The sequence below is a fragment of the Anabrus simplex genome, chromosome 2, assembly GCF_040414725.1.
Source record: "Anabrus simplex isolate iqAnaSimp1 chromosome 2, ASM4041472v1, whole genome shotgun sequence".
Classification (NCBI taxonomy): domain Eukaryota; kingdom Metazoa; phylum Arthropoda; class Insecta; order Orthoptera; family Tettigoniidae; genus Anabrus; species Anabrus simplex.
In genome coordinates this window covers 322,022,215-322,047,432 of record NC_090266.1, presented here as the reverse complement: position 1 = coordinate 322,047,432, position 25,218 = coordinate 322,022,215, and the positions used below count along the sequence as shown (strand labels likewise).

At 37.9% G+C, this 25,218-nt stretch overlaps 1 protein-coding gene and 1 pseudogene across 4 annotated transcripts in view; one reads left to right on the top strand and one right to left on the bottom strand.

Moving 5' to 3' along the window:
* LOC136862802 (ankyrin repeat domain-containing protein 13C) overlaps positions 1 to 25,218 on the top strand; it is a 448,136-nt gene that overhangs the window by 101,456 nt on the left and 321,462 nt on the right. For all 4 annotated transcript variants that reach the window (XM_067139061.2, XM_067139060.2, XM_067139059.2 and 1 more), the window contains one exon: positions 19,675 to 19,779. In XM_067139061.2, the coding sequence (XP_066995162.1) occupies positions 19,762 to 19,779 (18 nt within the window). In that variant the 5' untranslated portion in view covers positions 19,675 to 19,761. The remainder of the gene's footprint in view (positions 1 to 19,674; positions 19,780 to 25,218) is intronic.
* LOC137498590 (uncharacterized) lies at positions 2,162 to 3,823 on the bottom strand (annotated as a pseudogene).

The window sequence follows — 25,218 nt, the reverse complement described above, 5'->3', positions numbered from 1 at the left end:
ATTTCCTTTGCTTTCATACCTTTCTTTACAAAGTATTTAATTACAATAAATAAACTTGATATTTCCACCTATTCAATACAATTTTAATGCTGTTATTCAATTACAACATATTAAATTTCACAGGACTAGTTTCGACGCGGACTTGCGTCATCTTCAGTTTTTTCGGAAAATAGGCAACCTTAAAATTCATGACATATCTTAAAATGTTTGGCATGAAATCCAGTTAAATCTATAATTAAAACCTTAACTCATTAAAAACTATTATGTCAAGTAAAAGACTTGCAAGTCAGTCGTATGATAAAAGTTCATTGGTTAAATGATATTCTTATGATCAAGCAGTTGTGGAGTCCTTAAATTTGTTCAGCGATAGATAAAATGTTGTGTTCCATTTCACTACAACTTGTATACTGCTGAACCATCTCGAAAAACGTGAAGGTTGGTCATATGGAATTTTCTGCATAAAATCTTCTATGTCTTAGGCCTATGAGGTGGAAACATTAAAGTAGTTTCTTGTGATGTTTGTAAAACCAATGTTTCCTGGTTCAATGCGGAACCTGTAAATATATTAAAACGCGGTTAACGATCCAGTGTTGAATGTGTTGTGGCTCTAATCAGCAAAATGATAGTGATTGTATGTAGGACTCACCTCAAAATGCCGTGAGACAATGCTATTACTAGCCTCGCTCAATGAACAATGAAGGCTCTGAGCAGGTTTGCATGATCGGACGTGGCTAAAGAGGGGAAGTAGTGGTGGGTTGAGACGATGTAAGTGGGCCGCGCGTGTGGAGGGAGTCTGGTGGGCGTGGACTGCGGAACGAATATCGGGAAAACTTATTGTGAATTATACGTAAAATTAAATTCTTGTTTGGGATTTGAACATTTTTTAAAAATGTTATCAGGAAATCGAAGAGAACTTTTGGAGTTTCAGATATATCATTGAGATTGAGGTTAGCGTTAAAATATTGGTCTATATGAATGTAACATAATTCAATAGCGTCCAGCAATGGTCCCTTGCTCAAAATCTCTAATATTTTAATGTCTTGTTCCAAGTTTGTAAAATTATGTCTTAGCACATGGATATGTTGTCCCACAGCGGAGAATTTATTATATCTTACTGCATTAACGTGTTCGGCATACCTTATCTTAAAGTTGCGCCCAGTTTGCCCTAGGTAGGCGCTGCCACAGTCATTGCATTGGAACCTATAAGCACCTCACCTGAGATAAGGGTTAGATTTATTTACAGTAGCTGCATTGTGTAAAACTTCGGTACTTTTGTTATCTGTGCGAAAAGATATCTTTACATTATTCTTTTTGAATATATTGGTGACTCTGTGTTGTGATAAAAATCAGCTGATCTTGTATTCCATTCATTGGTACTTCTAAGTAGGTAGTTAAAGTATCCGTAATTTATATTTCGCTCCCTCGATCTTTCAGTATTTATGAGCGGTTAGCTAATAATAATAATATAGTTCATATATCCCAGTAATTGCAGTTCAAGTCCCTGGAGTAGTAGTAGTAGTAGTAGTAGTAGTAGTTGTTTTGATAGAAATATTTGAGAAATTACTGTAGACAACCTCGTATTTTTCAGTAGGCCTAATTAAGGACAGATTTATTCTCCGTCCCGTGGAGTAGGGAAAATAATAGTAATCCACCAGCTGTAATAATCACATAACCACATTTCAGTAGAATTGTAGAATTGTAGTGAAGATAAGGTATAATATATTATAGGTGGGCCGTCGTAAGGTTGCACATGACAGCTACGCAAAATGTTGGTCACACTACAGTGGCGCACGAAGCGATGTTGCCGCCATAGCAACAGCAGATTGCACGACACGTAAGATTTTAGAAACATGAGAGAAATGTTTTTAATGCCATCGCGACGATACACGATACAAATGAAATCGGCCGACAATAATCGCACTTTCAAGACACCGATTAAGTTTACAATGAAATATATCACACAAAATGATACGAGATAAATCTACTACGAAGTTCTTATTATCGCAATGTTAGAGAATGCGGAAGAAATCGGCAGACAAGAAACTCACTTTAAATACACCAATAAATGTTGCGATAATATACACCGGTGCTAACACAAAAGATTTCGAGTAAAATCTATTAAATTTACGAAGATTCAGAAAAGTTATTCTTCTTACCTTGTTTACATTGGTAGAGGTTCTATACCCTCCAGATCACTACCGTCGCCTTCGTTGTTGTTGTTGTTGTCGTCGTCGTCCAGGCAGATCATCAACTCCTGACAGTCGCTGATGATGCCATCTATGGCCATCGCCGAGTTAATTAATGTTGCGTCATGGCTAATTTTCTTCCTCCAAGAAGCCGCATCCACTAGAGCAATACCCTCTCGGAACAGTCTTTCCACTTCAGTAATTGTGAAGGATTTGTTATTTATGCGAACGTAACGTTTCACATCACTCCATACCAATTCAGTAGGGTTGAAGTGACAGTGGTACGGCGGCAACCTAACAACCTCGTGTACTTGTTCCTTCGCTATCTCATCAACTACGTACGTCGGTGAAACCGGTTTGTTTTGTTTTACCAGTGCATATAAGGCTAATTTAGTCATACCCATATGCGCTGGGATATTTCTTGCCTGCAGCCATTCCACTAACAATTCTTTACGGGCGCTGGAAGTACGGGTCTTGTCCATTACCGAGTGGTAAGGTGCATTGTCCATAACAATGACGGAAGGCCCTTTGAGCTGTTGCAGGAGCTTCTTAAACCAATCTAAAAAGCGAACATGGTCCATACCTTCGTGATAATCACCGGTTTTCTTCGATCGGAACATTAGAAGACCACCTTCCACAAAACCACTGGATACAATACAATCAATACTGATCTGCATTTAGGGCAGTCGCCCAGGTGGCAGATTCCATATCTGTTGCTTTCCTAGCCTTTTCCTAAATGATTTCAAAGAAATTGGAAATTTATTGTACATCTCCCTTGGTGAGTTATTCTAGTCCCTAACTCCCCTTCCTATAAATGAATATTTGCCCCAGTTTGTCCTCTTGAATTCCAACTTTATCTTCATATTGTGATCTTTCCTAGAACCCGCGTGCGCTATTATTAATCTGGCGCCCTTCCCAGTCGGTTGATTACCGGAGCTTTTAGGACTGTCATCAGTCCAAGATTTATCAATGCACTCCCCAGCATTCACCCACGTCTCATCCAACCATATTACCTCGTGGAGATCCTTACCGACAAGTTTATTTAAAAAAATACTCCTAGCCATCACGATGTGCGTCTTTTCAAGCAACAGTTTTCTTCCGTTCAGTTTTTTGTATCTGAAACCTAGGGCTCGCAGTACCGATTTTAAGGAAGTTTTACTCCCGGAGAAAAGATTTTTCTGTTTAAGGGAGACTAGTAATTTTGCCACCACAGGGTATTCCTTCCTGCTGTAACAATCGCACACGTGTCTGCGTATTGCATCAGCCTGGAAAGAATCAATTCCTGTAACAGGAGATGGCTTAAATCGTTTCTTTCCTGGCGTGCTAAGAAACAAGTCCCCACTCTCAGCCCTGTTTCCGCCACTGCTAGGTTCCCCAGTCCATTTTTCCTTCAGTTCCTAAAGGAGAACACCTTTCTGAACCACAGTGCGCTTTGAAAGCCATAATGTTTGACTTGTACGTTCCACGACTTGATCTGCAGGAACAGAGGGACGACCATGCAAACGTACGAATTCCCTCTCCCTCTCGTAAAACTCGCGAGTTCTCCGCACTAATTCACATGCCTGACTATTAAGGGGCACTCCTCGGCGCAAAGGATTATCACTTCGCGATTCATCATATTGTCGTTTCCGTGACATCACACTGCACTAGTTACAAAAAAATCACAGTTATCTAAAAAAAAAAAAAAAAAAAAAAAAAAAAAACCACCACATTCATCAACGCGCGAACCACACCTGACCACGTGCTAGCAACGACAGACAAGCGGCAACACTTCAATACGGAAGTCAAGGTAGTTATAGATGGCACCACTATACTAGGCATATTGCCAACAACAACCAAATGAAAATAGTTCATCTTTATTTTGCAGCTCGCTTAAACATTACAATTTTTAAAAATGCTCATGTTTTTGTAAGTATATAAAAGGTTATACGTACTCTACAGAATTAAATACGAACTAATACGTATAAAATAGATTAACTGTATCTGACATAAAAAGTAATGGATTGGTCGTTCTGATTGACGGGTGACGTTCTTCAATTATTTTTGTAGTAATGCCAACATGAACTATAACTGTCAAGTGCAACCTTGTACCGGCCCACCTATAGATAGTATCTTGCCAGTTATATTCGTGTTTTTCTTCGTGTACGGCAATCCTTTCGATACTTAAGCATTTAACCAAACGCAGGGTAGTGTAGTGTAGATACATTGTAGTATAGATACAGTACATTTAGATAGTGCTGTATCTTGCCTGCTATATTCGTGTGTTATTTTTTGTGTGTATCTATTAGACCGTAATACTAATAATAATATGTCTAAGCATTTAGCTTCGTTGGTAATCTTTGAGTACAGTAGTTCTTGCAAATTTCATTTCTGTTGTGCTTAGTTTAGTGACATACGGTACGGTTCCGTAATTAGGATACGTCTGAAAGTAGTTTAACATTACTGTAGTGTACTGTACAGTAGTATATGAGTAATATCCTATTAGAATTTAGTGTGATTATTTTATTATTGTAAAATATTTGTGTAGTACTGGTGTAGTAGAGGTATCCGTAGAAACTCTTACTAAAATACTGTTGTTGTAATTAGAATAGGCTTAATTGCAGTTTGGAATTGTGTAGTTCTTGTGTAGGCTATTACTTTCAATATTCAGTAATTAACAGCAGTTTTTATCCTGTCAGGGGTTGTAGGATAAAAAAATAGAGCACGACTAAGGGCCTGTACTACGACTGCCAGATAAACAGCCAGATACGTAGGCTGCAGTTTTGCAAACTAGAAGTTAAATATTTTCTTCCGTACTACCAACGGATTTTAACTGCGGTATTGTAATGCGGAAGATGTAGTAACATTTTTATTGGGTTGGTAATAAGGTTACTGAAAATGTAGTGAAATTTAGCGCTGTGGTATACGTGTTCCCCGGTGTTTTCGTTTGTTTAGCTCTATTCCTTTTGAAATTGTATTAGTAGAATCCAATATCAGACTCTTATTAAGCTATAATGTGGAAGTTCAGGTCAAAAACAGAATTAGGACTGAAATATATACATACGAAGAAATGTTAAAATTAATTAACTGTATAACGAAACTGAAACTGTTATAGAAAATAAAAAGACTGAAAATGTAACCTGGACGCAAAAGTTAAGATTCAGGTTATGTATCTTTTTTGTCTAGTACTATTTACAAGGTTGCGCGTTACGACGAAAGTAAAGTTTATATTCGTAATTAATGCCACTGATGCAGCGTGGGATCATTAATTTTATTATTAATTCAAAAATTGTTTGCTCATTGAATAAGTAGTTATTTTCTTTCTTTTCAATACAACGTGGGAATAGTAACTGGCAAGCATTTATCTCACTTTAGCGTAAATACTTTTGTAGCAAGTTGTTATGAAGCAAAAGAAATATAACCTCCTTAACATCCTCATTCGACGGACGAATCGCCATGAACAACGTTGTATACCTTTACTCCGTATGTGCGTCGCGGATAGATTTGGAATAGAACCCACACTTTTGACACTCATTTTAATGATTAGGAAATGTGAGCTATCACCTCTAGTACCCTACCGACTACCATTTACAAGGTAAAAAAATGTTAGACTATTGGGACTCGAACCCACGAAAAACTGCTTATCAGCAAACTTTGCTGCCCTAACGACCACGGATACCCATGAAGCTTGAGGTTAAGTGCTTGTGTGCTACTGATATACTCAGTAGCAACAACTTGCTAGCCTGGGAAATCTTTAAGAATTCTGTGATAGCTGGACGGGAAGCATGACATACTTCATAAATATATACATAAATTACATTGTAACAACTTAATTTCGCACAGCATCATGCAGATGTAGATTCATCTTCATGAGTAGCCATCTTGATTCTTTACGGTAGCGTCCCCGATAACAGCTAAGTCCCAGATAAGAGCGTTAACAGCCTCTCCAACTTCGGCATAGCTATACTCGAGAATATTTTCCCAGATTGCACATAAACGAAAGTCGTAGTACGCGGTTTCAAGCGAACTTCCAGATAAATGTCCAAACTGCCAAATAAATTTATACCGCACTTTTATCTGGCTGTCGTAGTACAGGCCCTAAGTAGTATTGTAGTGTAGTTGTATATTAATTACCTTATTGTTGTGTACTATCCCAGACAATATATCCCTCCGTTCATTTAATTTTTGCAAATAAGTTATTTTATTTTTAATTTCACTTTTTTCCCCCGTAAAGAATGGCTAAGGAGCGCGAGTGTAGTTTCTGTGGGTGTGGCGAGGCATTGAGGGGTATGAGGGAGGAGTTGGAAAGTTTGCGGGAGATAATTAGGATTCTCACAGAAGACAGGAAGGAAGATAGGACTCCCTCAAGCAACGTACAGGTTACAGTAGGTGTACAAGAGGGAGGGGAAGGAAAGGGAGGAGTTGTAGAAGACAGGTGGTCTAATGTTCTAAGGGGAAGGAGATTGCAGGCTAAGAGCTCTATTCAGGATCAGAATTCAGGACAGGTGTCTGTGCAAAATCGGTACGAGTCACTCCAGGTAGAACAACAGAGGGAAGATGAGGGACAGGGAACTGTTGCTGAGATGTGTGGAAGTAGGAGGAAGGGAAAAGGTAGGAAAGGAAAATGTAGAGTAGATGATAGGAAAAGACAGGTGGAACACGGTCATGGGAAGGAGAAAAGGGAGGAGGAAGTAGCTTCTGCAGTTATCAGGAAAGATACGGCTGACTAGGAGGGGAGGGGATCAAACGAGGTGGGTAGGGTTGAGGCTCTGGTCATGGGAGATTCCATCGTTAGACACGTGGGGAAAGTGTGTGGAGGAAAGGGTACCAGGGTAGAGTGTTATCCAGGAATTCGGTTGAGGCAGATGTTGAGGAAAGTAGAAGAGAGGGAGGAGGGGAAGGAGAAGGTGGTAGTGTTTCACGTTGGTACCAACAACGTAAGGCAAGCTGATATAAGTACCAACATAGTTGGAGATGTGTGGGATCTGGTGAATGCAGCACGGGTGAAGTTTAAGAAAGCGGAGATTGTTATTAGTGGAATACTGTGTAGAAGGGATACTGACTGGAGGGTGATTGGGGATTTAAATGAGACTATGGAGTGGGTATGTGGGAAACTGGGAGTGAAATTTCTAGATCCAAATGGGTGGGTAGGAGATAGGGATCTGCGCTCAGATGGCCTTCATTTAAACCGCAGTGGTACGTATAAGTTAGGAAATTTGTTTGGAAGGGTAATAGGGAGGTACATTCAGGGAAACGGGATGGCCTAGGGAGCGGTGATAAGGGAACAGGGAACTGGAAATCAAGTAGGGATGACATAAAATTGTTAGTGTTGAACTGTAGAAGTATTGTAAGGAAAGGGATAGAATTAAGTAATTTAATAGATATATATTCACCATATATTGTAATAGGAGTTGAATCATGGCTGAGAAATGATATAATGGATGCAAAAATTTCCTCACGGCACTGGAGTGTGTTACAAGTAACAACTCTCATTATTGTTCCGTATTGAAGATGACGTTAGGCATAGATATCAAGGATAATTTAATAAAAAAACCACCTATTCAATACTTTTCACGTTTAATGTGGTTATTCTCTACATGATTTTATGTAGACTTATTTGGTCAGGATCGTCGCCATAAGACCTATCTGTGTCGGTGCGACATAAAACAACTAGCAAAAAAAAAAAAATTGGTCAGGTACATGTTTCACCCATTATTTTGGGCATCTTCAGCCAGTAAACAACCTTTAGGTCAAGGTTTGGGACCTTTTTAACCAATATAAACATACCAATATATACACTATATACATTATATACAATATATACAAACATAAGTTAAAACAGTTAAGTTTTTTTTTTTAAATCTATCTAATATGAAAAATGTCCAAAACTAAAATGGATCTTCTTTTCGGTAAAGAGGATTGCATATCGGGGTTTATGTGACCCCTATATCATATTAAGTTCTTGACGTACCGTGTCTGGTGACAGGATGTGTCGTCAACAATAAGTGGAGATTTGAACTGATTGTTGCTTGTAGGTTGGTCAAGATTGAAAATATAAATTTAAGTTAAATGTGTTTTAACTTGGCAGTTCTATTCTGGTTAACTTAAAATGTTCAAAAATAAAAATAAAATGAAACGGATCTTCTTTTTTTTTTAAATCATAAGTCTTGAGAAAGGGTGATATTAAAACTGGGGCTTATTTGACCCACGATTTTCATTTTCATGTTCTTGACGTAACTAATATTTAAATGTGTTGTCATGCACAAGTGGAGATTTAAAAGCCGATTGTTGTAGGTAGACTGGTCAAGAACGTTGTGAATGAAACTGTTAGCGTCTTGACTTTGGGTCTCATGTAACGTCAAGGAATTGACAAGAGTACAATATTAAGCTGTTTCATAGTCTTAGGCTGCTGCTTAATTGAGAAGAAACTCCTAGACACTTGATACAGTCTTGTGTGAAAATTGTTCCCGTTGATGTGTTGCTTGGTCTTTGGGAGGGATCTTAAGAATATCTGTAATGAAGTAGAAAAATAATTTTGAATTAAAAAGTTAGAGCACGCGTTGTGATAAAATGTATTAAATTAACACCTCTTAACTGTAAAATGACTTACTTGTTCAATTAATACTAGATGGACCTGTCTGTTCCGGCAGCGCCTGTCTTATCACCATTTCTACTCCTGGTGTTGTACTGGTGCGGTAATGGAGGGGCGGGGCATGGAGGGAGAGTGGGGGTAGGCTGGTCTATGGGCGTGTGTGCTGTTGCTGGAGGGGAGTTTCTAGAAGCAATATGGGCGGGTTTAACTTTTGGCATGGTGGATGAAGCATTTGAGTGTGGAGATTTAAATAATTGAGGGATTTTGTTTTGATCTGAATTCACGATATTAATTAATCTAGGTGTTAATTCGTACAAAGGATTTTTAATTTCATTGACGTCGTTGAGATGTTTATTTTTATTGTAGGCTTGGTCTAAAAAGATGTGTAGGTTTTCCAGTTCATTCATTAATTTCCCTTGACCTATGCTTCTAATGATGGTAAGATCTTTCTCTATGGATGTAAAGTGATGGCCCGTTTCTCTCATACGCTGGCTCATCGCTGAGTACTTATTGTGTTTTTGAGCGTTATAATGTTCCAGATATCTCGTGTTAAAGCTCCGGCCAGTCTGTCCGATATAAGAAAAATCACATTGTGTACATGTTAGTTTATATATGCCGGACCTTGAATAATGAAGTACATTAGGAATCTTGCTCAACTCAACGGGTTTAAAATAGATATGGTCAACCGTTTGATTAATAAAATCAAAATTAAATTGTCCACTAACCTCGTCCCAGAAAAACCTAAAAAAACTAGTTTCGCCACATTTACATATAACAACCCAGCCGTCCATCAGATCGCAAATACTTTAAAGAAGCACAATATCAATATAGCCTTCAGGACAGTTAACACCAATCGAAACATATTTTTTAACCACAACAAGGTCAATCACAATAGCAACCATTATTCAAGGTCCGGCATATATAAACTAACATGTACACAATGTGATTTTTCTTATATCGGACAGACTGGCCGGAGCTTTAACACGAGATATCTGGAACATTATAACGCTCAAAAACACAATAAGTACTCAGCGATGAGCCAGCGTATGAGAGAAACGGGCCATCACTTTACATCCATAGAGAAAGATCTTACCATCATTAGAAGCATAGGTAAAGGGAAATTAATGAATGAACTGGAAAACCTACACATCTTTTTGGACCAAACCTACAATAAAAATAAAAATCTCAACGACGTCAATGAAATTAAAAATCCTTTGTACGAATTAACACCTAGATTAATTAATATCGTGAATTCAGATCAAAACAAAATCCCTCAATTATTTAAATCTCCACACTCAAATGCTTCATCCACCATGCCAAAAGTTAAACCCGCCCATATTGCTTCTAGAAACTCCCCTTCAGCAACAGCACACACGCCCATAGACCAGCCTACCCCCACTCTCCCTCCATGCCCCGCCCCTCCATTACCGCACCAGTACAACACCAGGAGTAGAAATGGTGATAAGACAGGCGCTGCCGGAACAGACAGGTCCATCTAGTATTAATTGAACAAGTAAGTCATTTTACAGTTAAGAGGTGTTAATTTAATACATTTTATCACAATGCGTGCTCTAACTTTTTAATTCAAAATTATTTTTCTACTTCATTACAGATATTCTTAAGATCCCTCCCAAAGACCAAGCAACACATCAACGGGAACAATTTTCACACAAGACTGTATCAAGTGTCTAGGAGTTTCTTCTCAATTAAGCAGCAGCCTAAAACTATGAAACAGCTTAATATTGTACTCTTGTCAATTCCTTGACGTTACATGAGACCCAAAGTCAAGACGCTAACAGTTTCATTCACAATGTTCTTGACCAGTCTACCTACAACAATCGGCTTTTAAATCTCCACTTGTGCATGACAACACATTTAAATATTAGTTACGTCAAGAACATGAAAATGAAAATCGTGGGTCAAATAAGCCCCAGTTTTAATATCACCCTTTCTCAAGACTTATGATTAAAAAAAAAGAAGATCCGTTTCATTTTATTTTTATTTTTGAACATTTTAAGTTAACCAGAATAGAACTGCCAAGTTAAAACACATTTAATTTAAATTTATATTTTCAATCTTGACCAACCTACATGCAACAATCAGTTCAAATCTCCACTTATTGTTGACGACACATCCTGTCACCAGACACGGTACGTCAAGAACTTAATATGATATAGGGGGTCACATAAACCCCGATATGCAATCCTCTTTACCGAAAAGAAGATCCATTTTAGTTTTGGACATTTTTCATATTAGATAGATTAAAAAAAAAAAAAAAAACTTAACTGTATTAACTTATGTTTGTATATATTGTATATAGTGTATATATTGGTATGTTTATATTGGTTAAAAAGGTCCCAAACCTTGACCTAAAGGTTGTTTACAGGCTGAAGATGCCCAAAATAATGGGTGAAACATGTACCTGACCAAATAAGTCTACATAAAATCATGTAGAGAATAACCACATTAAACGTGGAAAGTATTGAATAGGTGGTTTTTTATTAAATTATCCTTGATATCTATGCCTAACTGGAGTGTGTATCGTAAAGATAGGATAGGAAGGGTGGGAGGCGGAGTGTTCATTCTGGTGAAAGAATAATTTGTAAGCTACGAAAAAGTTAAAGATGAGACACATGAAATTCTAGGTGTAAGGCTCATTTCTAAAGATAATAGGCAACTTGATATATTTGGAATGTACAGATCGGGAAAGGGTAACACTGACGCTGATTCAGAATTATTTGATAGGATAGTCAGCTATGTGGGAAACGACATGGAAAGAAATGTGATTGTAGCGGGAGATCTGAATTTACATGTAACTAATCTCATTATTAGACCCGTATTGAACTATGCTATGATATACTAACAATTTGTTGGTTAATTTGATCCACCTTTTCATTTGTATTGAAAAGGTGGATCAAAATAACCAACAAATTGTTAGTATATCATAGATCTGAATTTGCCAGATGTCAATTGGGAAGGAAATGCGAACGACAGGAAGCATGACCAACAAATGGCAAATAAGTTAATATGGGAAGGACAGCTGATTCAGAAAGTGATGGAACCAACCAGAGGGAAATATATCCTGTATGTCGTGCTGATAAAACCAGATGAGCTCTATAGGGAAACTGAAGTAATAGATGGTATTAGTGATCATGAAGCTGTTTTTGTGGTAGTTAAAAATAAATGTGATAGAAAGGAAGGTCTTAAAAGTAGGACTGTTAGGCAGTACTATATAGCTGATAAAGCAGGCATGAGGCAGTTTCTAAAAAGTAACTATGATCGGTGGAAAATGGTAAATATAAATGTAAACAGACTCTGGGATGGGTTTAAAGAAATTGTTGAGGAATGCGAAAACAGGTTTGTACCATTAAGGGTGGTAAGAAATGGTAAAGACCCACCTTATTATAATAGAGAAATAAAGAGACTAAGAAGGAGGTGCAGACTGGAAAGAAATAGAGTTAGAAATGGCTGTGGAAGTAAGGAGAAATTGAAGGAACTTACTAGAAAATTGAATCTAGCAAAGAAGGCAGCTAAGGATAATATGATGGCAAGCATAATTGGCAGTCATACAAATTTTAGTGAAAAATGGAAGGGTATGTATAGGTATTTTAAGGCAGAAACAGGTTCCAAGAAGGGCATTCCAGGAATAATTAATGAGCAAGGGGAGTGTGTATGTGAGGATCTTCAAAAGGCAGAAGTATTCAGTCAGCAGTATGTAAAGATTGGTGGTTACAAGGATAATGTCGAGATAGAGGAGGAGACTAAGGCCAAAGAAGTAATAAAATTTACATATGATAACAATGACATTTACAATAAGATACAAAAGTTAAAAACTAGAAAAGCGACTGGAATTGATCAGATTTATGGGGATATACTAAAGACAATGGGTTGGGATATAGTACCATATCTGAAGTACTTATTTGATTATTGTTTGGTCGGAGGAGCTATACCAGATGAATGGAGAGTTGCTATAGTTGCCCCTGTGTATAAAGGAAAGGGTGATAGACATAAAGCTGAAAATTACAGGCCAGTAAGTTTGACATGCATTGTATGTAAGCTTTGGGAAGGCATTCTTTCTGATTATATTAGACATGTTTGTGAAATTAATAACTGGTTCGATAGAAGGCAATTTGGTCTTAGGAAAGGTTATTCCACTGAAGCTCAACTTGTAGGATTCCAGCAAGATATAGCAGATATCTTGGATTCTGGAGGTCAAATGGACTGTGTCGCGATTGACCTGTCTAAAGCATTTGATAGGGTGGATCATGGGAGACTACTGGAAAAAATGAGTGCAATTGGACTAGACAAAAGAGTGACTGAATGGGTTGCTATATTTCTAGAAAATAGATCTCAGAGAATTAGAGTAGGTGAAGCTTTATCTGACCCTGTAATAATTAAGAGGGGAATTCCTCAAGGCAGTATTATCGGACCTTTATGTTTTCTCATATATATAAATGATATGAGTAAAGGAGTGGAATCGGAGGTAAGGCTTTTTGCGGATGATGATATTCTCTATAGAGTGATAAATAAGTTACAAGATTGTGAGCAACTGCAACGTGACCTCGAAAATGTTGTGAGATGGACAGCAGGCAATGGTATGTTGATAAACGGGGTTAAAAGTCAGGTTGTGAGTTTTACAAGTAGGAAAAGTCCTCTCAGTTTTAATTACTGCGTTGATGGGGTGAAAGTTCCTTTTGGGGATCATTGTAAGTATCTAGGTGTTAATATAAGGAAAGATCTTCATTGGGGTAATCACATAAATGGGATTGTAAATAAAGGGTACAGATCTCTGCACATGGTTATGAGGGTGTTTAGGGGTTGTAGTAAGGATGTAAAGGAGAGGGCATATAAGTCTCTGGTAAGACCCCAACTAGAGTATGGTTCCAGTGTATGGGACCCTCACCAGGATTACCTGATTCAAGAACTGGAAAAAATCCAAAGAAAAGCAGCTCGATTTGTTCTGGGCGATTTCCGACAAAAGAGTAGCGTTACAAAAATATTGCAATGTTTGGGTTGGGAAGAATTGAGAGAAAGAAGAAGAGCTGCTCGACTAAGTGGTATGTAATACCAATATAATGGTCCGTTATTGGACATTACAAATTTTCCAGCTAACTCATTCTTGGTTGCCTGCGTTTCGCCCTCGTGTGCTAAGTTAGGCTCATCAGTTGGGACTTAGCACACCACCCAAGACGCGAGGCTAGTGCATACCGTGGAGGCCACTGCATAGGCTACTTGAAGCCACCAGCAGTGCCAATGCACTATGAGAGCTATGTCTCATTTCCAAAATTTGATGCCTGCCTGGCCATCAGATAATACAGATGCTGATGGCTTCAAGTAGCCTATGCAGTGGCCTCCACGGTATGCACTAGCCTTGCGTCTTGGGTGGTGTGCTAAGTCCCAACTGGTGAGCCTAACTTAGCACACGAGGGCGAAATGCAGGCAACCAAGAATGAGTTAGCTGGAAAATTTGTAATGTCCAGTAACGGACCATTATATTGGTATTATAAATTTACTCATTCGGGACAAATATTTTAAATTCCCTTTGGGAATCAACATCTGTATTATCAAGTGGTATGTTCCGGGCTGTCAGTGGAGAGATGGCATGGAATGACATTAGTAGACGAATAAGTTTGAATGGCGTTTATAAAAGTAGGAAAGATCACAATATGAAGATAAAGTTGGAATTCAAGAGGGCAAACTGGGGCAAATATTCATTTATAGGAAGGGGAGTTAGGGATTGGAATAACTTACCAAGAGAGATGTTCAATAAATTTCCAATTTCTTTGAAATCATTTAGGAAAAGGCTAGGAAAACAACAAATAGGGAATCTGCCACCTGGGCGACTGCCCTAAATGCAGATCAATATTGATTGATTGATTTGATTGATTGATTGTGAATGTTGTTGTTAAATGTGAAGGTTGAATAGGAATTATGACTTCGTTTATCTTTGGTAAGCGTGGTTTGCGGACGATGTTTAATCTTATTGATTATCCTTTCGATGAAAGAGGCCTTGTAGCCAATCACTTTATCATTTTGCTGATTAGAGCCACAACACATTCAACACTGGATCGTTAACCGCGTTTTAATATATTTACAGGTTCCGCATTGAACCAGGAAACTTTGGTTTCACGAACATCACAAGAAACTACTTTAATGTTTCCACCTCATAGGCTTAAGACATAGAAGATTTTATGCAGAAAATTCCATATGACCAACCTTCACGTTTTTCGAGATGGTTCAGCAGTATACAAGTTGTAGTGAAATGGAACACAACATTTTATCTATCGCTGAACAAATTTAAGGACTCCACAACTGCTTGATCATAAGAATATCATTTAACCAATGAACTGTTATCATACAACTGACTTGCAAGTCTTTTACTTGTCATAATAGTTTTTAATGAGTTAAGGTTTTAATTATAAATTTAACTGGATTTCATGCCAAACATTTTAAGATATGTCATGAATTTTAAGGTTGCCTATTTTCCGAAAAAGCTGAAGATGACGCAAGTCCGTGTCGAAACTAGTCCTGTGAAATTTAATATGTTGTAATTGAATAACAGCATTAAAATTGTATTGAATAGGTGGAAATATCAAGTTTATTTATTGTAATTCTTGGTTCAATACGGAAAAATGAAATATCTTACGTTAACTAAAGTATTTAATCACTGCTCGAATCTCAGTTTTTTCCATTGTCACAAATCACTACGCGGAACAACAACAAAGAGTCGTCACTACCACACTCCTGCAGCTAGAGCACTGACGCACCACGTGTTCACTCACAATGGATGTGTGATTATTGCGCAGGAACCTCGTTGCTCTAGCACTGACATCTAGCGGTGTTTCCGAGAACTTTTCAAACCGTCCTCGTACTTGTGATTAGTACCACCATGCGGAGAGCATCATGGGTCGCTTTTACTTGCGTGTAGTACCACTATATTAGGTACCAAATAGGTTTGTGATTAGTAGCACACAGGAGCACAGTGCGGCCGGCTTTTCCAGTACCTGTGATTAGTACCACCATATGAGCAGGACCATGGGATTATAGCTACCATGGTTCTGCCTTGCCTATGTTTAGTACCCGCTATATGAGGAACACCACGGGATAGTGCAGGTCCCTGTGGTTAGTACTCTTATGTGATGAACACCATAGGTTTGCGTTGCCTGTAAATGGCGCCGCAATGTGAGAAAAACCATAGGTCTGTATTATACGTCGAATTTCATAACGTGTGAGTCGTTGTGGACTACCGCGAGTCTCTGCTACTTTTGATTAGTACCGCAACATGACCAATACCATGGTTCTACTTTCCTAGCGATAAGTACCATTATGAGGGGCTGATAACTTAGATTTTGGACCCTCTTTAGACTGCAAGCATCATCGATTCATTGTTATGCTATAGCAGCAGTCCCTTGGTCAGTAATCCTATTGTTTTACGTCAGTTTCTGTGAATGTAAGGCATTGCGGGTTGCATCCACTGATTGTTTTAAATTCATATCCATCCATTCATTCTTCGTTTTCACATTTTGAATTCTGGTCAGTGGAGAATTTCGGACTTTTAATTTGTCATTCCATTTCATCTCATTTCGTACCATTAGGGGCCGATGACCTCGATGTTAGGCCCCTTTAAACAACAAGCAAAAAAAAAAAATCCACCCAGTGCTCACTATCCTTTTTTTAAATCGTCAACTAGAGCAACTTAAAAGCACTGTCGCTTTCTGGAATACACTGGCACTATTATTGGGGAACAGTTATTGTAATTCTTTTACTTCATTTCATTTCTCTGTATAGCAGTATGTACGCACTAGTATTAGGTCCATTAATAACTTAGGTAAGACAGTAAGGATAGGGAGAAGGCACATTATATCTTTTACTTTTGTTATTACCAATTTGTGCTTAATTAGACATTATTTTATGGTTTCATTCACAAAACCTGTTAGGTCCTTGTTGCATTAAGCATAACACAGATGGCCTCTTCTTTGATTTTTATAATCGAAGGCAGTAGAGAGATAACGATTGTTGTATTTTAATAGAAGTATGTTGATTTATTAACAGGCTGACCAGTGGGATAATAGCTCAGCCGTTAAATCTAATGGATAGTGTCAGATAATTTAGTTGTAAATTGAGGTTCGAATCCCAGTATCTACCTCTTTTGTGTGTTCAACGATATTATGTTTGGCATTCCTAGCCATCGCACAATGCCATGGAGGAGTTGGCTAAATGACCCCTAACTGAATATCTCACTGTAATGAATTAATGACTGCTGACAATATTTACAGCAGCCAGAACATTTATTTTCACGTGGAATCCAAACCAGCCCGCAAGCTCTTCTAGTAACTCGTATAAGGGCCTTGTGTTTTGATTACCGCTTCAAGTCTGAGCAGAACAAAGCCTTGAGACAAACAATACATTCCTTGCTCTTAGCAGCTTCCTCCCAAACATCAAGGACTAGATCGCAAAGGTTATCATGGTGAGGTAAGGTCAGTTCTTCCTCATGATACGCTTTGTCTCAGCTCACACATTTTTGATTGGGCTGAGATCCGCAAGAGAGCCAGTCTGTAAGATTGATTTCATGCTGTTTGGCGAACCATCTCCGGACCATACAGTATTTCTCTTCCACACTTGATTAGATGAAGCTGAAATATATATAACAGTTGAACTGTTACACTCAAATGCACAAAATTTGGCCATCTCAGAAGATGGTTGTTCAAGATGCGTACAGCAGTATCTAAAAGCAGTGCATTATGAAATGGACCAGCTTAATATATATTTTTTTAAACAGGTCCATCTCTGGATTCAAAAACAAGCAGAACAGCAAGTGAGAATCTTATCCATGTAACCACGCTTGACCATAGGGTATCAATCCAATATCGAGCCTGCCACAAATAGCATTCTAACACTGCCTTGCCATCAACAATCCATAAGTAAGCTAGTTACAGCATTTGAAGAGGAGGGCAAAGTGACTGCATGTAGGGCAGGTGGGAGCCGTGGGGTTCATGTTAGGACAAATAGAAGATGGATTCAGCAGTATCATGAAACAGGAAATTTCAGTAGATGAGTCAGCAGTGGATTGTGGCATGCTTCAGCACAAGCCTCTGATAATGAGCTGGTGAATGTATCACACCAAAATTAGTTTCTGAATGCAGTGCAATTAAAGCACAATACTGTGTTTCCTGGGTCCGCGGATACTGTTTGGTGATGACTCCATTCCACTGCTGGCTTTTGGAGTAGAAGCACAGGCATTGAGTCAAATCTCTCCAGTGAACATCAACTCTACCATTTAGCATTTGCTGAGGAAAACATTTATAATGATTGAGAAAATGTTATTGTCTCAGGTGAATCTTTGTTTTCTTTGGCAAACATTGGTTCAGTACGAGTACATAGAACATTGGGTGCTCAATATGGGCTCCAGTTCGTCAAGGAATCTTGCCATACTGGTCACGTACTTTCCCAGTATGAGGGGTGGATGTCCCCCGTGGATTTAAGTGCATCACAGGATACAAGGTCGGCTAGATGCAGCCCAGTACATTCATGTTATGAGTGATATTATGGTCCTGTCAGTGCAGAAATGTATCTTGAGGAAGTAATTCATTTTCAGCTGGACCAATCTGCCATACACACATCAGCAATGGTCCAGAGATGGTTCGCCGAACAGGACGTCAATCATAGACATGTTTTGTGAATTAAACCATAAAATAATTTAAGTGCAAGTTGGTAATAACAGAAATAAACAGAAATAATGCACCTTCTCCCTATACTTGCCCTCTTACCTAAGTTATTAATGGACCAAATAATACAGTGTATGTACTACTATACAGAGATGTGAAACAATATAGGGGAATTATGATAACTGTTTTCCATTAATATTGTTGGTGTATTAAAAAAGCAACTGTGCATATAAGTTTTTCTAGTTAGCGATAAAAGGAAGGGTAGCGAGTACTGGGTGGATTCGAACCACTACAATTTATACCCTGTCGCCTGTGTACAGTTTCTCTACCAACTAAGTTACTACATCTCACGGTCAGAACAGGTAGTATAACCTCCACGTAGCGGTGAGGTATGTTAGTAACTGGTTTATCAGAAAGATAGCTGCACCTTTACCTTCTAGAAACAATTTCCCATGCTATTTGTTTTTTTATGTGTAACGTGTCCATCTAGAAGTGGAGTCTCAGTGATGTCTACAATCCAGTTACTATATGTGCTTCCGCTTTGTGGCCAGTACTGTATGTGTTTGCCCTGATTGATGGGTCTCTAATGTGGCGGATTCTTCGATATTAGGTAGTGTCCAAATTTTGTGCGGTTGAGTGTACCTGTTAACTCATACATAGGGTATATATTATTAATCAAAAATAGTACTTGATGGAGAATCGTTTGACTAAGAACTGAATTAAAAATTAATTGGTTCGATCCTGGCTCAGTCCGGTAGTATTTGAAGATACTGAAATACGTCAGTCGTGTTGGTAGATTTACCAGCATGTAAAAGAACCCCCGCAGGACAAAATTTCTGACGTCTCTGAAAAAGTAGTTAGTTGGATGTGAAACCAATAACATTATTATTATTTCAAAATAAATTTGTGCAATATCGAAAAATGACAAAAGAGGAATTATTTCCCTTATAGAAAGGCTGTATTTTAAGATACGTGTTATTGAGGGAAGTGAGGAGTTTTGTTCAGATTCAGCGAAGACCTTTTGTGCTACTCAGTTTATTATACCCATACCACATTAAGCATCACCCATACCACATTAAGCATCAGTATATTCTAAAACTTACTGAAGGAGTTCCTATCTTTTGTGCTGTTCGTACAGTATCAGTAGTGTCTGCCCTTTCTATGTATGCAATTTAATTGGTTTAACAATGTTAAAGCTGTTATTGATGCCCAGTTTTAGCAGTTTTACAATGACCTTTTTTCTTTTTTGTAGAATGTGTACATTTGCTACTGGCGCATGGTGCTCCTGTCAAAGTTAAAAACCTTGCTGGATGGAGTCCCTTAGCTGAAGCAATAAGTTATGGTGACAGGCAGACAAGTGAGTAGAGCAATTATTGTTCTCTCTCTCTTTTACAGTTAGAATGGTATAGTGATATGACATCTGTTTGAGATTTGTTATGTAAACTTCTTTGTATATGTTTACATGACTACTGATGTAACTGTTAAATTTAATTCATGAACATCATTTTGGATGATTTATTTACTCGATTGCTTTTGCATGAGGAATTAAGGAGACATTGGATGCTGTATATTGATGATAATTCGTCCACCATGCTCCCACACCTAGTTATATACTTCACCGGTACTTATTTTCTAGCAAGAAATATGTAAACATTATATTATATTGTTTATAATTGATTGTAGTTCCTATTATGTTCTTGTAAATTCTTCAGTATTTCTTTTATAAGTGTTCTGCATTTTTTTTTTTAACTCAAGTGTTCTTTTCTATATAAATCTCACCATCAATTTTCATTTTCCAACTACAGTTGGGTAGGGGCACATATGGTTCCTTTCCATTTTCTTCTATTATTCCACCACTCCCCATACAAAACTGTGCTCCAGTCTAGGTTCTGCTGTCTTATGCTGCTTAGGACTCTGTCCAGCCAGTGCAGTCTGGTCATCCTCAGTCTTTCTTCAGTCTCCTTTGGCTTTGCATTGTCTGTCTTGGCATTCTTTCGTCATTCATCCTTTTAACTCTCTAGTTCGTGAAGTCCTCATATGAGGTCGTTGGAGTTCTCATATGCATTTTTATGCATATCTGTAGTACATTTTCTCTTCAACTTCACAGTCAACTAACATACATACCAGTGTTTTTTTTTTTTTCTTTCCTGATAGCATTTGCATGAGGAATTAAGGAGACATTGGATGCTGTATATTAATTATAACTTCATCCATCATGCTCCCACACTTTTTTTTGTACAAAACAGACGGCAAAATAGCCCTACCCCCTCAACATCCAGGCATACCAACCACCATTTATTTTCTGTGAACCCTCCCTATCAAGTTACCACAGCCTTCAGTAGTACTTGGACATCATCCTCAAAGGCATTACATACCGACAGTCTTTCAAGTATACTTGCGCTTTGCAATATGTACCCACAGGCAGTAGGCAGTAATGATCGATCTTTGAATGTTCAAGCTTAGAATAGTATTCACCAAGAATCGTTAAAATATTCCATTATGGTAAACCACATCATATACAAGTGTTTTTTGTCATCAAACACAAAATAATTCATGCACAAGAAGCTTAACCAATCCAAACCAACCAAGTCTGCTTTTCTCTATTTTATCACTTAACTTTTCCATTTTAATTTCTTTCCATATTTCCTCACTCCTCACTTAGTTTCTTCTTGTTTACTCCACTATACTACTCAAGAATTTCACTTCTGCCGCCTGTATTCGGCATTTATCTCTTTTTGTCATCGACTAGGTTTCTGCTTCGTATGTTTTTATGGGTTCTTAATCCTCTTTATACGTGGTTACTTTAACTTTCATTGGAACTTCATTCTCATAACCGATTTCTTATACTGTGAAAAATATTCTCTACCTTGAATCCTTTCGTTAATCTCAGCATCCAGTCTTGCATTTTGCATTAGTTCACTACCCAAGTACTTGCAGGTCTCCACCAATTCCATATCTTTGCCTCCAAGTTCAATATGACCTTTAACTTCTTTCTTGCCTCACGTTATCACAAGTGTCTTGCTCTTTTCCTGACTGATTTTCAGTCCACATTCTTCAGTCTTTCCATTCGCACTTCTTTTTCATCTTTTCCCAAAATCACAATATCAGCAGTAAATATCATGCTCATTTGTCTTCCTCTGTATAATGCTTCTGCTGCTCTCATGATGTCATCTATTACTATCGTCAGAAGGGGTGACAGAACACTTCCTTGTCTTAGTCCACATTCAATCTTCAACCATCCACTTTTGCCCACTTGTGTTTTCACACAATTGTAGCATTCTTTATACATTGACTTGATGATTTTTTTGTTCCTTGCCCACTTCCTCTCTGTGTCAGATTTTCTCAAACTTTTACCCTAGGGACACTCGTAAGCCTTTTCTGCATTAAAAAATGTCACCATGTCCTTCCCATTGCTTTTTTTGTGTACTATCTCATTATAAAAATGGGCTCTATCATAGATATTCCCCTTCTGAATCCGAACTGCTCTTCTTTAAGGTGATTTTGAATGTTCTCCTTATCCTCCCTTTCCATTATCATAGCCATCTGGAACATCAAGGTGATTCTTCTGTAGTTATTCCACACTTTCCTGTCACCTTTCTTGAATGTCAGTATAATTAACTTATTCTTTCCATACACTTCAGAGCAACCGATAAGTCCATTGCAAACCCTCAGCTCCAGCTGCCTTTATCATGTCCGCTGCTCTTCATCTCGTCCAACAGTTTTTCCCATTTTCATCTTCCCCCAATTCTTGTCGTCTATGTTGTCTTCTTTCATCTGTTATTTGATTCTTAGGAGTTGTGATGTTCAGTAACTTCCAGAAATATCCTGTGCATCTCTTCTTTATTTTTGGTTTTGTTATTGTTACTCCATTTTGATCCTTCACAAATGTGGTGTTAACATTCTCTCTTTACTTGTTTCTCAGGTTTACGTAGGCTGCAGTAGTTTTATTTCCACACTGTACATCATCTGTTAGTTTCTCTGTGAGCAGTGTCCAATTTTTCTCTTTCTCTTTGTACACAATTTTTTTTTTTTGTGACCATTTTCTTTGCTTCTGGGTCATTCTCGAAGAAGAAAAGGCCAGATTTGTGTCCCAGTTGGTTTTCTAGTGTAAAATATGTTTTTTATGAATGATAAATTATATTATTGTAAGTTAGTTTGAGGGCCTCTGTGGTTCAGGCGGCAGCGCGCTGCCCTCTCGCCGCTGGGTTCTGCGGTTCAAATCCTGGTCACTCCATGAGAGATTTGTGCTGGACAAAGCAGAGGCAGGGCAGGTTTTTCTCTGGGCACTCCTTCCCTGTCATCCTTCATTCCAACAACACTTTCCAATATTATTTCATTTCATCTGTCAGTCATTAATCATTGCTCCAGAGGAGTGCGGCAGGCTTCGGCAGCCGGCCCAATTCCTATCCTCACTGTTAGATTGGGGCTTCATTCATTCCATTTCTGACCCGGTCGAATAACTTTGAAATAAGACCTGTTTGGTCCCATAATCTATTTTTTCAGTAAAGGTATTCATTTTTAAAATTTTAGAGCACAGTATGAGAGATTTCACCTCGGCGTCGTGTCCCCACGCCTGACTTGGCATTTTGATCATTATACAATTTGATACATTTTAGTTTCCAAGCCATTTTGGTGTAGTAATGAAAATAAGCAGCTAAAAAATTACTCACATACACTTCAAGAACATTTGTATTATTTTATAAATAAGGCTTTTTGCACTGAATGTGCCTGTTCCAAAGTGAAGTCTCACCTCCGAAGCATGCTTCTGAAGGAAAAGTTTATAATAAATTTACTCATTCGGGACAAATATTTTGTTGGATTTTGTTGTTGGATTAGGAGGGGAGAGGGGAGGAGCAGTAGGGGAGGAGGAGTGGAAGGAGGGGAAGTATGGAGGGTGATGTGGTGAAAGTGTGTGGCGTGACAAAGTATTATGCATAATCTGAAAGACAGATCTGTTTTTCGGGATATTCATGTTTTTGAAAAATTCAATGAGAAAGTCGAATAGGATCTTTGGTTTCTCTGAGATATCATTTAAGTTTAGGTTGGGATTGAAATATTGGTCTAAATGAATATAGAGGTTTTCAGTGACGTCTAGGAAAGAACCTTTGTTTAGAATATCTAATACCTCAAGATCTTGATTTATTTCAGTAAAGTTGTGCTTAAATTCTTTTATATGTAGGCCGACCGCAGAAAAACGGTTGTGTTTTATGGCATTGACATGTTCTGCATATCTGATTTTAAAGCTGCGTCCTGTTTGCCCTAGGTAAGAACTTTTGCAGGCTTGGCAAGAAAACCTATATACACCTGATTTTGAAAAAGGACTACTTTTATTTATTGATGAAGAGTTATGTAGGATCTCTGTGCTTCTATTGTTAGTACGAAAGGCTATTTTAACGTTGTTTTTTTTAAAAACGTTAGTGACGTTGTAAATTTCTTTATTGAAGGTAAATGTGGAAAACGTGGCAGTGCTAGTATTGTCTTTTATTAGGGTGGTTTTTGGGCGGTGTCTGAATTTATTGATTATTCTTTCAATAAAGGATTCATTATATCCATTGAATTTTGCTATAGAGCGAATGGTGTTCAATTCTTTATTTAAGTTTTTTCTTGACATCGGAATTTTGAATGCTCGGTCTACTAAGCTATTATATGTAGCCGCTTTGTGTGTTTGGGGGTGTAGTGAGTCATTTCTTATTTCTCATTTCTACAATTTCTTTTACCGTTGGTCTTTATAGCTATTGTTGAGAGTGAAGGAGAATTTCCTGTTGTGTATGTTTATCAGGAACTCAAGGGAGACTTCATTAGTTATTCGGAACATAGAAAGAATGATGAACTCTTCTCAGAAGAACTCTTAAGGTTTCACCTTACTTTTTCCTGCCTGCTGGCTCTTTAGAAGTATGTGCGCGTGCGTTTTGTATTCAGGAATCATTCAAGGCAAATATTTTCGCACTGCAAGTTGTGTGGTTAAGCTTATTTTTAATATGTATAACTTTTGCTTTCTCAACGATGCATGTGTTTCTACATTCGTCCCTGTTTTTATCTCCTCGTAAGATGTGTATTATTTAATGTAACACCTTGTGTAAAAAATTGGGTTATATGAAGGAGTTATATCATGTTCAAGATCATGCTTTCACGTCTCTGCACAATATTTAAAATGAAATTTTACCGTTGGTCTTTATAGCTATTGTTGAGAGTGAAGGAGAATTTCCTGTTGTGTATGTTTATCAGGAACTCAAGGGAGACTTCATTAGTTATTCGGAACATAGAAAGAATGATGAACTCTTCTCAGAAGAACTCTTAAGGTTTCACTTTACTTTGTCCTGCCTGCTGGCTCTTCAGAAATGTGTGCGCGTGTGTTTTATATTCAGGAATCATTCAAGAAGAACACTTTCGCACTGCAAGATGTGTGGTTAAGGTTATTTTTAATATGTATAACTTTTGCTTTCTCAACGATTCATTTGTTTCTATATTCGTCCCTGTTTTTATCTCCTTGTAAGATGTGTATTGTGTAACGCCTTGTGTAATATAAATGCCTACATGCTGGCCTATTTCCCATATTTTGGCTGATGATGACGCAAAACAGCGTTGAAACTAGTTCCAAGTGCAAATACATGTTATAAATGAACTATAACATTTTTGTATTGAAAAGGTGGACCGTTTTAAGTTTTCCTATCATCCAGTGTAAATATTGTTACCATACGTATGTTTTCTTTTTCAGGTAGTTCATAAATTTTATTTACTCAAAGTTAGTTTCGGCAGATTGAAGAGCCTAACAGTTATAAATTAACTTAGTTGAAAC